The sequence below is a fragment of the Sarcophilus harrisii genome, chromosome 5, assembly GCF_902635505.1.
Source record: "Sarcophilus harrisii chromosome 5, mSarHar1.11, whole genome shotgun sequence".
NCBI classification, from domain to species: Eukaryota; Metazoa; Chordata; class Mammalia; order Dasyuromorphia; family Dasyuridae; genus Sarcophilus; species Sarcophilus harrisii.
In genome coordinates this window covers 201,186,104-201,201,667 of record NC_045430.1, presented here as the reverse complement: position 1 = coordinate 201,201,667, position 15,564 = coordinate 201,186,104, and the positions used below count along the sequence as shown (strand labels likewise).

Below are 15,564 nucleotides of genomic sequence, written 5' to 3'. Positions count from 1 at the left end.
ACAGGAGAAAGAAAGCAGATTGGATTGGATGCCAGAAATTGTGCAGTGTTTTAATGCTCCCAAGCTGCTCCCTAGAACAAAATAAAACAAGGCATCTATTAAATGCAACAAATTCCCTGGTGATGCTTTATAGTTAGTTGCAACTCTTGGAATGCCAGTCTTCCAAGGTTCCCAGTTATGAGTAGCACAAAGACCTAGCAGAAGATGGCTCCAAGATATTTGTAATCATGAGTGATGTGCAAGAATAGGTAGGGTGTAAGGTATGACATTTTGGTTGCAAAAAGAGATGGGCTGGTGATACAGTAAGAATGAGAGATTACCAAAAAAAAATGACTGACATGCTAGATTAGTAACCATATAAAAAATCCTGAAACTTGAAGATTTCTATTATACTAGGTCTCAGAGTCTCTGTGGAACGGAGATGGCACAAAACCACACATACACTGAAGCATTGGAGTACCATGGGCAGAGCACAGGGAGAGACACAAAGATAATTAGGACCTGAAATTCCTTTTCATTAGTTTCCAACCAATGGCAACTTAGATACCCATGTGATTGAGGGAGAAGAAACCATTCCCTTCCTTTCATTTAATCAGTCTTTGTAAAACACCTACTATGTAGGATATACACTTTTCTTTCAAGCATTTACCATTGCCTAGGAGGACATGAGCTACAGAGAGAACTAATGTGAAAGGGAGGGAACAGGTGGGAATAGAAGCGAAGTGTCACAGTGGAAAGAGCCCAGATTCGGACTCAGAGGAACAGGTTTAAATTCTCCCTCTCTTACAATCTCAGTGACCTCCAGCAACTCACTTAATATCTTTTAAGCTCAGATTTCTCATTTGTAAAATAGAGACATTGGATTGATTTCTGAAGGCCCTTTTCTGCTTTAGTTCTATAATCCCTAGTGCCAAAGTGGGGGATGCACCCCTTTTGTGGATATGCGACTTCTTCTGGCTAGAGCCGCTTTCCTTTTAGGACATCTCTGAAAGCAGCCTCCCTTTTCCCTACAGCCTGGATGCAGGCTCTCAGAGCTGAGGGGAAAAGGCCTTCCTGGAGATCATTTGGTACTCTATCCCTATTCTAGGAATGATTGATGGGATGGGGGGGGGGGATCTCCTAACTCCCGGCTTTTCTGCTACTGACACAGGCGTTGGTAAAATCAGGGTCAATGGGGCAGCCCTGGGCCCTCCCCTGCCAAAGACGTGCCCAGATGGCAGGAAAGCACTCATCGTCACTAATAGGTCGCGGCCCAGGCCAAGCAAATCTTTTGTTCCTCTGTGGGCGCTCAATCAAACCCTGGCATCAGCAGGGCCCTGGCAGGGGCAGGCTGCCGACAAAGCACTAGTCTAAAGCCCCGAGGGCCGGGTCATTGTCCCGGGGCCCCAGGCCCTAAGACGGTGCCTCCCGCCCCTCTATATATTGGGGCGTCCAACTCCTGGCGTGTCACACGTCACAGCGGACTCTCGGGGTGCCTCTGGGGCTCTAAACAGCTGTGGAAGGAACATGTCGCAGTATTCGGGGAAGGTGAGTACAGAGCGGGAAACGGGCTCTGCTGAGGGCGGGGCAGGTGAGAGGAGGCTCGGAGGCTGCGGGAGGCCGGTCAGCCTTCACTGGGGCTGAAGCCCAGAAAATAGCCAGAGAGCTGAGGACTCAGTCACAGGCTACCGGCTGCTTCTTCTCTAGCCTGCTCTGGATGCAAATAGTGTCTTTAGGCAGCTCTCATTAAATGGCGGTTGAATGAATGACCCTTGGTTAAAATTAACATCAAGGACTGCCTTAAAGGGGAAAAGAGAACCCAAATAAGAAGGATGGATGCCGAATTTGCCTTTATGTACAGCTCTTCTTGGCTTCAGCCCTCCCTGAGTCTGCACAGTAACAGCTATCTGCTTGGGACTGAGAAATAGGTTTGAGTGTGTGTGGTTTTCCGGTAAAGTTGTATGTCCATCCAATTTTTTTAGATACTCTAGGGAAGTTCTCTTTCTTAAAAAAGAAAATCCTGGGGCAGCTAGGTGGTGCAGTGGAGAGAGCGCGTGCCCTGAATTCAGGAGGACCTGAGTTCAAATTTAATCTTAGACACTTAACCCTGTGTGACCCTGGGCAAGTCACTTAATCCCAATTGCCTCAGCAAAAAAAAAAAAAAAAAAAAGAAAGAAAGAAAGAAAAAGAAAAAAAAAAGAAAATCTTGTGGTGAAACCTTTCAAATAGTGAAGAATCCTTCTGTAATGGGAACAGTCCTTTGGTCTCCTTCCCTATCTGTGACATTGGGCAAGAGATGAGGGGGCTGGACCAGATGGCCTCTGAAGCCCAGCTTTGGTTCTAGGATTCTGTTTGGTTAATTCTACTTAACCAGGACAGTTTTACTTAGAGGGTATATAATCACTATTTAATAAAAGTTTGCATGTTTGACTATGTTTCCCTATAGCACCGATCTTTGTATGCTCAGAGTTTAGTGTCTGCTGTGTATATAGCAGGAATTTAATAGGTGACTGACTTACTGGCTTGGACAGTGAGGGGTTGGACTAGGAGCAAGATCACTTTGAACTCTAAATATATGACTTGCACTCATTTCTCTACTTTATGTTTTCCTTCTTCCAACTTCTACTTTCTATTTCCTTCCTATTCCCCTTTCCTTTCTAAATCATTGATCACTGTGCTGGCAGACTCGGTACACATAGACAAAACAAATCACAGCTGGAAATTTTTTTTTAGTATGAATTGATGGGGTACTTAGTGTATTCAGGTTTGAAAGGGTTTGAATGCCCTTAAAAAAATCCACCCATGTTCAGAATTCAAAAAAATAACAGACTCATCAAAGACAGTTTGAGCCTTACAGAAGAAGCTCTTTTTGAGGCTATACTTTTTAGTGCAATGAATCAATGAATTTTTCCCAGATGAATTTAAAATGAGCTTCTCTATGAATTACCATAATTCTTTCTGTCAGAAACTTATGAATTTTCATTAACTGTGAAGATACATCAGACAGATTCTATGATTTCAAGATATCCCTCTATGTATCTATCTATTAGGGAGGACAGAGTAGAATCTCAGAATGACAATAGTTTATTTAAATGTCTATTTAATAGTCTGTCTAATAATATTATTATAATATTTAATAGTCTGTCTAATAGTCTGTTACTATTTACAAGGCACATTCTTCACAAACATTAGAATGTAAGTTCCTTGAGGGCAGGCACTATATCAATTTTTTGTTTGGTTTTTTTTTTTTTTGATTCAACTCAAATATATAAAGACCTAAGTAAGGTCTTTATATACAAGATATTGTGCTAGGTACTAAGCATGCAAAGATTTTAAAAAAAGGTCTCTTTCTTCAAGAAACATGGGCAAACAAAATGTACAAAAATAAAGTAATATAATAAATAATATATAATACAATACATAATAATGCAATACAAAAATAGAACTAATAATACAAAACAATTTGTACATAGTTGTATGTTTAACAAGTCAATTCAAGCTAACAAGCATTTATTAAGTGCTTATTATGAGCCAGGCTTATCATTATCATAAGAAAAGTAAAAACTTGTTTATGTTCTTAAGAAGCTAGCATTCTAACAGAGGAGAATACATGCAAACACTTATATGCATGCAAGACATAGAAAAGATGATTCCAGAAAGGAGATACTAGTGGTGGAATGAGGGGAATGATGGGTAGAACTGGGAAAGACTTCTTTTCTGTAGAAGGTGGAACTTTAGTTGAAGGAGGTCAGGGAAGTCCAGAGACAGAGACAGGAAGGAGAATATTCCCGGCCGAGGAGATTACCAGTGAAAATGGGCAATTTTGACATGGAGTATCTTGTTCAGGGAACAGCAAGGAGGCCAGTATCACTAGATTGAACTGTCCATTAGGGAAGAGCAAAGTGTAAGACTAGAAGGGTAGAAAGGAGTCAGGTCATGAAGAGCTTTAGGAACCAAAAAGAAAATTTTATTTTTAATCCCAGAGGTAGGGGGATGATCAACCCTGAAGATCAGAAGCAGCTGAATGGAGGCTAGACTGGAATAGGGAAGCTTGAGGCAGGGAAAACAGTCAGAGAGAAGTCAGGAGAGTTTGTACTATGGTGGTGACGTGCCAGAGAAGAGAGGGACATAAAGAATAGACATGTGAAGGTAGAATCAAAGGGGTTTGTCAGTTGATTTTCCTAAAGCAGAGGGCTGACCATAGTGATGGTGGTTCTGTTGGACATTCAGATATGTATAATATAATATATACACTGTGTGTGAAGTTATTATATATGTAATATATAATATACACACATATATATCTTGGCATTTTATATTCCTCTTTATAAAACTTTTTGTTCATATCCTTTGATCACTGTTCTACTAGGGAGAAAATTCTTTGCTTCTGTTTCCTAAACTGGCCCATTTCCCATCAAACCCTTAGATAATTTTCTATGAGGGCAAGTACTTCACGGGTCGGAAGCTGGAGGTCTGCGGGGACTGTGACAACTTCCAGGACCGAGGCTTCATGAACAGGGTCAACTCCATCCGAGTTGAGAGCGGCGCCTGGATCTGCTTTGACCACCCAGACTTCCGAGGGCAGCAGTTCGTCCTGGAACGCGGCGAGTACCCTGACTTCTACCGCTGGAACGGCCACAACGACCACATGGGCTCCTGCCGGCCGGTGGGAATGGTGAGTGCCCACCTCGGCCTAGGCTTTCTGAGCCACAAGGTGTTAGCAGGAGCTGCCCAGTAGGATTTCCTAATCCGTGGTAGAAGATGGCAAGGTTTTCTAGGCTCATAAAAGATCCAACAGGGCTGTCCAGCTGTGAGCCTTGTGTCCTTGGATTTGCCCAGCTAAGTGACCCGAAGGTCCTGACAAAGATCTCAGGGTCAGGGCCCTGGAAGCACCTTTGGACGCAGGAGCAAAGTTGGGCCTGAAGCTGCTGCAAAGCCAGTTGTACTCTGGCAACTCAAATGGTTAACAGTGATTTCCCAGCATCGCAGCAAGGCCATGGCTGTTGGAGAAAGGAATTAAAATAGTTGGCACCGAAGTCAGCATAATGCTATTTACATGAAAAATATACTAGGTATTTTGTGAATGCTGTTTTCACAAAAAAAATATCCATGGGGCCAACTTGCATCATAGATTCATGTACAGCTCAAGTCCAGAGCTTCCCAAAGGAGTTTATTCTAGCTAACACCAAAGGACCCTTAGGGTCAGGGTATTGGAACAATGTTCTCTCTTTTCCTCTGGATATGTACGTTATCTTACAAAGATATGTATTTCCTGCTCCAAATGAATGGGGATGCAAATCCCAGAAATGGCTTCAACAAAAAAAAGATCTTTATTGTCTACTTTATATTTTTGGCTTCAGGTTCGAACAAGAGTTTTCTATTCCTTTTTTTAAAATTAAAAAATCCTGGGCCCACTGTAATGGATGGCATGTGGCCTTCTTGGGAAAGTGGGAAGGGACATATACAAGTTATTAACAACAATAATGATTCACATTTTACTTTGTCCTGATTTTTGCAAAACACTTTGTTCACAAAAGCCTGGTAAGCTCAGGATGATGATGATGATGATGATGATGATGATGATGATGATAATGATGATGATGATAGGGGGTGATGATGATGATAACAAAAAAAGAATATTTTTATATTCAAAGTGAAGCAGAAAAAGAAGATTGTGTGATACGTAGCCCATTTTGCTAGCTAAGTCCCAGAAACTTAGGTAAATTGTGACAGTTATAGATGGCAAGAATTGCTCTCTTGTCTTGGTACATGTGTGTGTAGAGCACACAATATAATGACAGACACCTTGATTAGGAGTTCAGAGACCTGGGTTCTAGTCCTTAGTTGCTGTATAATAATGATGATGATGATGATGACTGTGCTAAATAAGCCCTTTATCCTTATGATCTCCTTTGTCTCTCACCATAGCCTTGGGGAGTAGGTGCTATTATTATCCCCATTTTACAGATGAGGAAGCTGAGGCAAACAGCAGTTGTGTGTGTAGTCTTTGACAACTCCCTGAGTCTTTCTTGCCTTCAGTTTCTCCCTAGGGATAATTTTCTGGGGGCACTAGTGGATATTATAAGGAACAAAGGGTTATGAAAATCCTTTGAAAAAGCAAAATGACCAGCACAAGCCATTATTAATTTCACTGCCTTTTTAAAGCACCTTTCTGCCTCCTGAAGGCTACTAACACACTTGGTTTATTGTCAGCAGTATGTGGTGGACAGGTTCCTGTTCTAATCCTTGCTCTGTCACCAACAAGGTCCCTGTGTGATCCTGTCATCTGCCTTTCCTGGCCCTTTTCCCCCCATCTATGAAATGAGGGCACTCATTGAAGTTGACACTGGGCCATCCTTAAGGTCCCTTATAGTCCTAAGATTCCACATACTTATTGCTTCTTTTTCTGGGTTGGAGAGGGAGGCACAAAATCAAAAACAAACCCAATAACTCAGCTATTTTCTTCTTCTCCTCGTTGCCCCACAAATCCTTCTGACCTTGGAGCATGGGGAACACTACCGTCTGGAGATCTTTGAGGGTTGCAACTTCACGGGCCAGTGCCTGGAGTTTACAGAAGACTGCCCCTTCCTTCAGAGCCAGGGCTGGGCCAAGAACTGCGTCAATGCTGTCAAGGTGTACGGAGATGGAGCGTGAGTAAACTGGAGGCTAAAAGGGGGCTTTGAGGGCCAACTGTAACTTTTAGAGCTACTGATGCATTTGGGGGCAGAGGAGGAAAGATTCCCAGGCTGGGGAAAGAACTTGTCCCATCCACAAAAGGAGTGAGTGTAGCTTAAGGGGTATTCCTGGGAATTATTTTCCCTGTTAGCCTTCCTGGTACAATGCTTAAAATTTCACTATTAGAAAGTTATTCCAGTAGGGCAGCTAGTTGGAGTAGTGGATAGAGCACCAGATCTGAAGTCAGGAGGACCTGAGTTCAAATTTACCTCAGACACTTACCACTTCCTAGTTGTGTGACTCTGGGCAAGTCACTTAACCTCAATTGCCTCAGGAAGAAAGGAAGGAAGAAAGAAAGAAAAGAAGGAGAGAGGGAGAGAGGAAGAAGGAAGGAAGGAAGAAAAGAAAGAAAGAAAAGAAAAAAGAAAGATAGAAAGAAAGAAAGAGAGAAAGAGAGAAAGAAAGAAAGAAAGAAAGAAAGAAAGAAAGAAAGAAAGAAAGAAAGAAAGAAAGAAAGAAAGAAAGAAAGAAAGAGAAGTGCTCAGAGGTCTCTGTATCATAGCTGAACCAGGTGGCAACTTCTCACGGGCCTCCTATCCAGGAAAAGTTAATGGCAAGCGAGTCCCTCTCTGTATTCAGAGGGAGTCACAAAAAGATAAAGGGATGGGGATGGGGAAGGAAGGGTTGGATTCTGTTGGATGTGCTAAATGATAAATGACTTCCTGCAAGCAACATAGCAGTCCTGACCATGGATTAGATAGCTAGATGATAGATGGAAAGATAGATAGAAAGGAAGATAGATAACAGATGATAGATGATAGAAGACAGACAATAGAAATATAGATAATAGATGATAGAGAAGAGATAGATATAGAAATATGATAGACAGAGAGATGGCAGATGGGTAGACAAAGTCTTTACTGAGAGTTTGCTCTGTGTCACACACTGTACTTTGGACTAAATATAAATACAAGCAAGTAAAATAGTCCTTCTCAAGAAGCTGACATTCTGACATGTAAAGGGGAGATAGGAAGTGAGGGAAGGAATGGACACAGCACATGGCACAGAGCAGGCTAAGAGGTAGTGTAGCTGCCTGGTCCCTGGTAATGTAAGGAATAAGATAAAATAAGAATTTGGACAGAGAGAGGGGAAAGAGAAGGAAAATGGGTTTTCCAGGCATAGAGAACATTCTGGACATTGGTCTTGGTCAACACCGCGGAGGCTTTAAATGGAGTTAGGGTATTCTCTGCTCTAGTCCAACTTCTGCACCGTTCCTATATGGTACAGAATCACTGCCTAGAAAATTTATTCCCAGTCAGCTGAAGTGCTGAAATGGCTAAAATTCCACTGCTAGAAAGTTATTCCTTTGCTTCTGACGTTTTCTATTGAAAATTTGTGCTCTCAAAATCAGAACATATTAAACTAACATCAGTCATCAACCCCTAAGTGTGATTTCACCTTTCTAATTCTATGGAATTGTAATACCAATGGAAGAGGCCTGGGGGAGGAAGGGATTTAGGGTTAGGGTTAGATGACACAGTGGATAGAGAACTAGACTCCTCATCTGGAAGACTTGAGTTTAAATCTTGCCTCAGATACTTATCTCTGTAATCCTGAAAAAGTCACTTAACCTCTCTCAGTCTCAATTTTTTCATCTGTAAAATGAGGATAACAATAGCTCCTACCTCATAGGGCCTGTGAGGATCAAATGAGATAACATATGTAAAGCACTTTACAAACTTTAAAGAGTTAGCTATTATTTATTATATTACTTTATTGGCTTAAGGAAGTTATTGCTAATATCTAGGAAAAACTGTGTCCTGATAGGATGTAAAAATCTCCATCCATACCTGGCCACTGGACCTGGATGACTGCAGAGGAGAAAGCAAGGCAGGTGACCTTGCATAGCCCTCTCAACTTCAATCCAACTCACTTGCATGTCATAGCATCACCTTCCTGATGTTACGGTCTTCTTCAGAATCTCATCAAGTCTAGGGAATTTCCAAGATCATCACAAGAATTGGTGATGATCTCTCCCCACTAGCACCTGGGTGAAATACTTTCTCTGGATCTGCTTTAAAGCCCAAGAATAAGAGAAAGATGAAAGTGAGTTTTGAGGGTGAATGTGGAGAGATGATTTGAAAAATAGCATTATGGGATAATAATAGAGCTTGCAGAGATTGAGGAGGTCATTTAACCCGCCCCCTTCATTTTACAGATAGGAAAATTACACAACTGGAGAGGAAGAGTTTCCCAGAGTCACTAATTAGGGGAGAACTAGGACAAGAATTTAGATCTAGAATTTTTCAATCCAGCATTCTATTGGAGAAAGAGAGAGATAACTCTGGACCAGGAATTCTGAATTCTACATTGGCCACTCAAAAATATTGAGTTTGACTTTTAATATCCAACCTGGTTCCCTGAAAGCAAGATATAACCTGAATCACAGTTTGTATGTCAGTGCTAAAAGAATCTTAGAAATCATTAAGTCCAACCCATTCATTTTTCCAATATAGAAATTGAGAGTAAATTATTTATCCAAAGTCACATGCTTGTTAAGCAGCCAGGATTTGAACTCAGGTTTCCTGACTTCTCTTATAGTGATCTTTCCTTATAAATTTTAGGAAAACATTTGGAAAAATATATATCTCATGCTATCCTTATGGACAAAATTGAGAAATGTGCAGAGGGAGCCATCCAGAAGGCCATACACTATCTGTGGTCTGTTTTTGTGTGGTCCATGAATGAATAATAATTTTTACATTTAATATACAAAATTTAATTTAAATTTTAATAATAATATACAAAATTTAATATACAAAAAACAGGCAGTGTCTTACCCAACACCTCTATATTATAGTGTAATGAAGGAGATATAGCTGGTTAAATCAACAGACTCAAAGAATGTTTATTGGCCAATAGATTGGTTCATCATAGGGCAGCTAGGTAGTAGAGCCGGTTGAGTGTTGGGCCTGCAGTCAGAAAGTTCTCAGTTCAAATTCACCCTCAGATACTTACTAACTGTGTGACCCATGGCAAATTCCTTCATTCCTGTTTGCCTCAATTTTCTCATCTGTAAAATGGGGATAATAATAGCACCTGCCTTCCAGGGTTATTGGAAAAAATCAAATGAGATAATAATCACAAAACATTTAACACAGTGTGTGGCACATTGAAAGCATTATATAAATTATATATACATACATATATAATGTAAAATATATGTATAAATGTAAATCACATTATATAAATATTAGCTATTATTACTAGCTAATGTTAAAATGCCACAATGTTTTGTGCTTGGCCCTATTCTAATTTTTTATATTAATCAATGTTGTGAATGAAGATGTATGTTTATTGTTTATTGAATTTGTTGATAATATAAAGTTTGAATGGATTAATAATAACTGAATGACAGCATCTCAATCCAAAAAAGACCTGAATTCATTGTGATAATGTTCTAAAATCTAATATAACGAAAATCAATGTGAACAAGTATAAAGTACCACACTTAGGTGCAAAAAAAAAATTTCAAAAGTACAGAATAAGGTGAAAATGTAGTTTCTAAGAAAAAATGAAGTGTTTTAGTGACTTAGAATTTCTGTGGGTCAGCAATGTGATGTAGCTGCTAAAAAAGCTAGCATGATGTTAATGGAATGAGAGTATTCAGAACAAGAGATGTAATAATGCCGCTGCACTCGGCATGGGTCAGACCATAAGGAGCATTGTGTTCAGATTTTCATAGGAGGAATGGTAGCAGGAATCAGGAATATTTAGTTGGGAGAATAGGAACTTTAGGAGGGCTGAGACATGATAACAGCTTGGTTATCACAGACTTGGTATGTGTAGCCCCAGTGAGATAGATTTGGGCTCCATAAGAATGAATATTCTATCAGTGAGGAGTTATTTGAAAATAGAATGAGTCATCTTGTTAGGTAATGAGGTTCCCATCAGTAGAAATTTTGTTCTGGATGGTATAGAATGTGATGGCTGGACAAGGTAATTTCTTAGGTCTCTTCCTGAAAGACCTCTACTGATTCTAAGGCATAATATTACCATTTGATGGAGATAAGGCGATGATATCTCCACCCTAAGCCATTTCCAATCCTCCCGTCAAAGCTTGTAAAGACATGTCCAGCAGCAGAACTTCCTCTTGCTCCTGATTAAATGTCCTCAAGACCAGTTGTGAGGAAATCCATTTATCTCTTGACACAAAATTTAAGGTCTAACATCACCACCCCAAAGAAATTGAACCCATTGTTCAAATCAGCAGAATTTTGAGGGGAATTTAATTGCAAGGGGGCTGGGAGAGGAGCAAAGGAAAGTCTCCTTTGCACTTGGCCTTGTGTCCAGCTGACTTCATGTCTCATGTCCTGAATTCAGTGTGACTGTTCTCCCCATCTCTTTTTCTGCCTTCCTCCCCCACTCTCTTTCTCCCTTTGTATTCTTTTCTCTCCCTCTGACTCTATTTCTTGATCTGTTTATTTGTCTTTCTGAAGCTCTTTCTCTGCCTCTGATTCTGGCTCTCCTCCTCTTCCTCCCATGGGGTAGTCTATACCCGGAGCTGATGGAACCTAACTCTTTAGGACTGGAACTGTTTAATTTGCTAGGGATAGTCATGAATCGGCTCGACAGCGTCTTTTAGAAAGCTCTCTATCATCTGACCCTGTACCATAAGCAACTTGACATCCCTCAGTTGACTGAGTGAGTGAGCCACCAAGAAATGAGCAAGAAATAAATAGATTGAAATTTATTCAAATAAAAAAGCTCTCAAAATCTGACACAGAAGGAGAAAGGGTCAGTCTGGAAAGAGCTGTCCCACAGGGTAAACCCCGGAAGGGGGTGGGGGGCTAGTGGATGCCAAGGATTTTTTTTCCCTCTGGAGCAACAGCAATGAGTTCCAGGAATGACATCCCAGAAGGCTGGACTCCTGGGAGAGCTCAGGATGGGAAGTGCTCTGCTCTGGCTAGCACTTTCCTAACCATTCTTTCCCTAAACTCTCTCCTGAGAGAGAGCACTGGAGGACTCTGTCTGTGCTGGTGGGTAACCAAAATCTAACTAAAAAATGATCCTAACAGGACATATCCATAAGAGCTTCCCCTTCTGGGATGAAGTTCTGGTGAGGTTGGTCCAATAGCTGCCTCGGGGAGGGGCAGTGGGTATCCCAGCCCCAGGCTGCCCACCCCAAAACCCAGCTTCAATTATCTCTTCACTGTCAGTGTCTTTCTTTAGTAAGGCTGGTTTTCTTTTCCTTAAACCCCCTTTATCTTTTCCCAATCCTGTCTCTCTCCATCCTCCTTCCTCTTTCTTCTCTCACCCTTCCCCCAAACTCCCACTTTTCTCTCACCTCCCCCTGTAAATCATGGTGCTACTTGGAGTTTGGGGGGTTGGAAAGGAGAGGGGAAGAGGAGGGAAAATGTGGTTCCTTTGGGTTCCAGCCCTGTTCTCAATGCACTGAATTATGGGTCTATGGAAACCTTGAGCACCATGCTCTGTCTCATGGCATTGCTTCGGACATTCCCACACACAAGTCCCATTGGTTCATTGCGGGGGAGAAGGACATTAAAGTGAAGCTTTTGGGGGTCGCCCAAAGCCTGAGGTCGTGGGTGGATTTAGGGCTTATGGAAATGAGATGATTGCTCTGGCTTAGGGCCTGGGAATGCAGCCAACTCAGCGTGAGCTCTCTCCACACTGGAGCCCTCTGGCTAGTCCTTGCTCCATTCCTCTCGCTCTCCCCCTCTCCCTCTCTCTCCTCTCTCATTCTAGATCTCTCTCTCTCTCTCTCTCTCTCTCTCTCTCTCTCTCTCTCTCTCTCTCTCTCTCTCTTTGTTTCTCTCTGTATTTTTGTCTCTGTCTCTGTGTGTGTGTGTCTCTCTCTATCTTTGTCTCTTTCTCTCTCTGTCTCTGTCCCTCTAAATCTCGGTCTTTTTGTCTCTGTGTGCCTTTCTCTGTCTTTCTGTCTCTGTCTCTCTGAATCTCTGTGTCTCTGTCTCTGCGTGTCTCTGTGTCTTTGTCACTATCTTTCTCTCTGTGTCTCTCTCTGTTTTTAAATCTCTCTTTTTCTCTCTGTCTTTCTAAATGTCTGGGTGTTTTTTGTCTCTCTCTGTGTCTGTCTCTCTAAATCTCTGTCTTTTTGTCTCTCTTTGCGTCTATGTCTGTTTCCCTGTCTCTCTGAATCTCTCTGTGTCTTTCTGTCTCTGTCTCTATTTCTCTCTCTGTGTCTCTTTCTCCCCCTTCCTTCCTCCCCTTTCCAACTTTCTCTCCTTCTCTTCCTCCTCTTTCTTCTCTCCTTTGTACCCTCTCCCCCTTCTCCTTCCCTTCTCACATCTCTCAGATAAGTCTGAATTGAGGATTTCAGGATTGCCCATTAAGAGTAAAGCACAAAGTGGTGAAATAATCTCCACTGCAGTTTCCCATCCCCACAGGCTTCTTGACTTCTCATCCCTGGTGGGTTGGAGGATAAATTAATTAGCTGTGTGGCTTTGGGCAAATCATTTTCCATTTATTCCCATTGGCCTAGATTGTCTCTAAGGTTATTTCCAGAGCCCGTGTTACCTGCTGTTTATCCAAGAGCCAAGACCTCCAGTGTCACTGATGGCTGCTCAGGGCCCTGGCAGGACATAGATGGCACACTATATACCTCAGTCCTTCTCTTATTTTCTCCCTCCACCAAAACTTTCTGTGTTCCCTCTCCTCACAGTATAATGTTCTAATCAGAGAAAGCGATCCCTTCTCTGCTCTCTAGCTAATGTTCTCACAGAAAACCAAGGAACATTAAAGGCAAGGAGAATAGAAATTGCCCCCCACGTGCAGGGTGGGCTCTGGGGACCTGCTGGATGCACAGACCATGGCTAGAGTCTCCACCTTAGGCACTGTCTCAGTCCTGATCTGGGTCCTACCGGTCTGGGATTTCCTAGCTGGTCCTGTACAGAACCACCAAAGGGACAAAAGGAAAACTGATTCCCAGCGGGTGCTGCCTTCTTGTCTCTGGTCCCTCCAGCTCAGGTTAGATTCTGCAAGGGCAGAATTGGCCCTCCCCAGGCTAGGTCTCCCTCTTTCTCAAGGTCTCCCAACCCTGTCTCCTTTGTCCTAGGTGGGTGCTTTATGAAGAACCAAACTACCGGGGCCACATGTATGTGGTGGAGAGGGGAGACTACCGAAGCTTCAGTGACTGGCAGGCTCACAGCGCGAACGTTCAGTCCCTGCGGAAAGTTGTCAACTTCTTCTAACCGGACACGATGCTTCTGCCACCATCTTGGAGGGATGGACCCCCGAAGGACCATCCGAGGGCTGTCCTGGTCTCCCCAGACCAATGCTCCCAGGAGACAGTGGGGAATAAAGGCTGACACGCTGACTGGGGATTCCGAGTGTTTTTCTCTCCCTTGGCTTATAGGGAAAATGTAATTTGGCGAATAGGCTGTGCTGTCTTGGGTCTTAGAGGCTCCTCTCTTCCCATTTCCCAACCATTGTTCTCCCTTTCCCCTAAGTGGCCAAACTCAGGCATCTCCCCTGCAAAGTCTCCTTCCAAGAAATCCCAGTTTCTCCTACATCCTTAACTCCACCTGGCATGTTACTGGGGGTCACCCTTGGAGAAGAATGGGCTCAATTCTTAGTCCCCAGTCATCCTCCAGAGAAGAGATTGATGCTGCAGCTGGAGTCCCTGATATAGATGCAGGTCTGGGGACCGATGGATGAACAGGCATTTATTAATTGCCTACTGTGGGCCAACTTGTGAGGGTATCAAAACAGTGAGTAAAGGAACTCATTGAAGAATATCAACTTCTTGATCTCTCATACTTGATTCATTCCCCTTCTCCCCATGATTTTACTTTGAACCCAAGTTCTAACAATAAGCTAGGACCTTCTTCCAAACTCAAGGAACTTGACTTCTAATGGGGAGAACATATAGAAGCAAATACAAGAATATAAACAGAATAAACACAGAGAAATCTGAAGCCATTGCATACAAGATATTACATACCCAAGGTTAAAAAGAAAAGGCACCAGAAGTTGAGGGATCTGCTTCATACTGAAAGAAAGAGCAGGAGAAATCCCTCTCAATTCCTAGGAAGGCCCTTAGAGATCATCCACCTAGATCCAGACAGAAGCAGAAAGCAAAGAGAATCGAATATAGAATCTGAGTTCAAATCCCTACTTTACTTTTCAACCTTTTTATGAGAAATCATCAAATCCCTCTGAACCTCAGTATTCACATCTATAAAACAAAAGTGTCATGGACCCCTTTGGCAGAATGGAGATAGATGAGTTATGTTTTTAAATACATGTGTAAGAAGGATTCCTCTGGTCCCACAGCCTGGTATGTTTTCTTTACCCCTTCTTGGGGGTTCCCTGGCACCTATAAATGAAGTTTCGGTCTTTGGCTTATGTTCCAACATTCCTTTTCTATGTAATTACCTTTCAGATGAGCTTTTATATAGGAATATTTGTTTCAGAAGAATAGCAAGAACAAACACAAACAATCCTCTACCTGAGGCAAGGTGTGTTCCTCACTTGTACCACTTTCCTCTCTGGGAAGGAGAGGGAGATTAGGTGTGTAGTTTAACTCTGTTCTTATATAGCATAGTCCCCCCCCCAAGTTCCAGGTCTAGTACTTAGTGTTCCTGAGACGCAAACTAGACCTTCACCCCCGGGCACTGCCAGAGAGAGAAATATTGTCCCATTTTGGTCACTTTAAAGCCAATGGAAAGGAGCTTGTTCCCACCACATGGCAGAGGAATGCAGACTGTCTTCCTCCAGAAGGCATTTCCTCCATGGGTGCCCACTCTGGGCATGCACAAAACAAAGCCCCATCACACATGAAATAAAGCATGTAGGATTACAAAGGAAACTTATCCTACTGAAACAATATTTCTTGTCCTTGGTGGGTTGGAGTTATCACAATATTTTTTA

The 15,564-nt window shown here is 42.3% G+C and overlaps 1 protein-coding gene across 1 annotated transcript; it reads left to right on the top strand.

Annotated features, from left to right (window-relative positions):
• Positions 1–1,506: 1,506 nt before the first annotated feature.
• CRYGN (crystallin gamma N) lies at positions 1,507–13,963 on the top strand. The gene is made up of 4 exons (XM_003771775.2): positions 1,507–1,527; positions 4,406–4,654; positions 6,484–6,629; positions 13,748–13,963. The coding sequence occupies exons 1-4, from the start codon at positions 1,507–1,509 to the stop codon at positions 13,881–13,883; spliced, it is 552 nt and encodes a 183-aa protein (XP_003771823.1). The 3' UTR covers positions 13,884–13,963.
• The last annotated feature ends 1,601 nt before the right edge of the window (positions 13,964–15,564 follow it).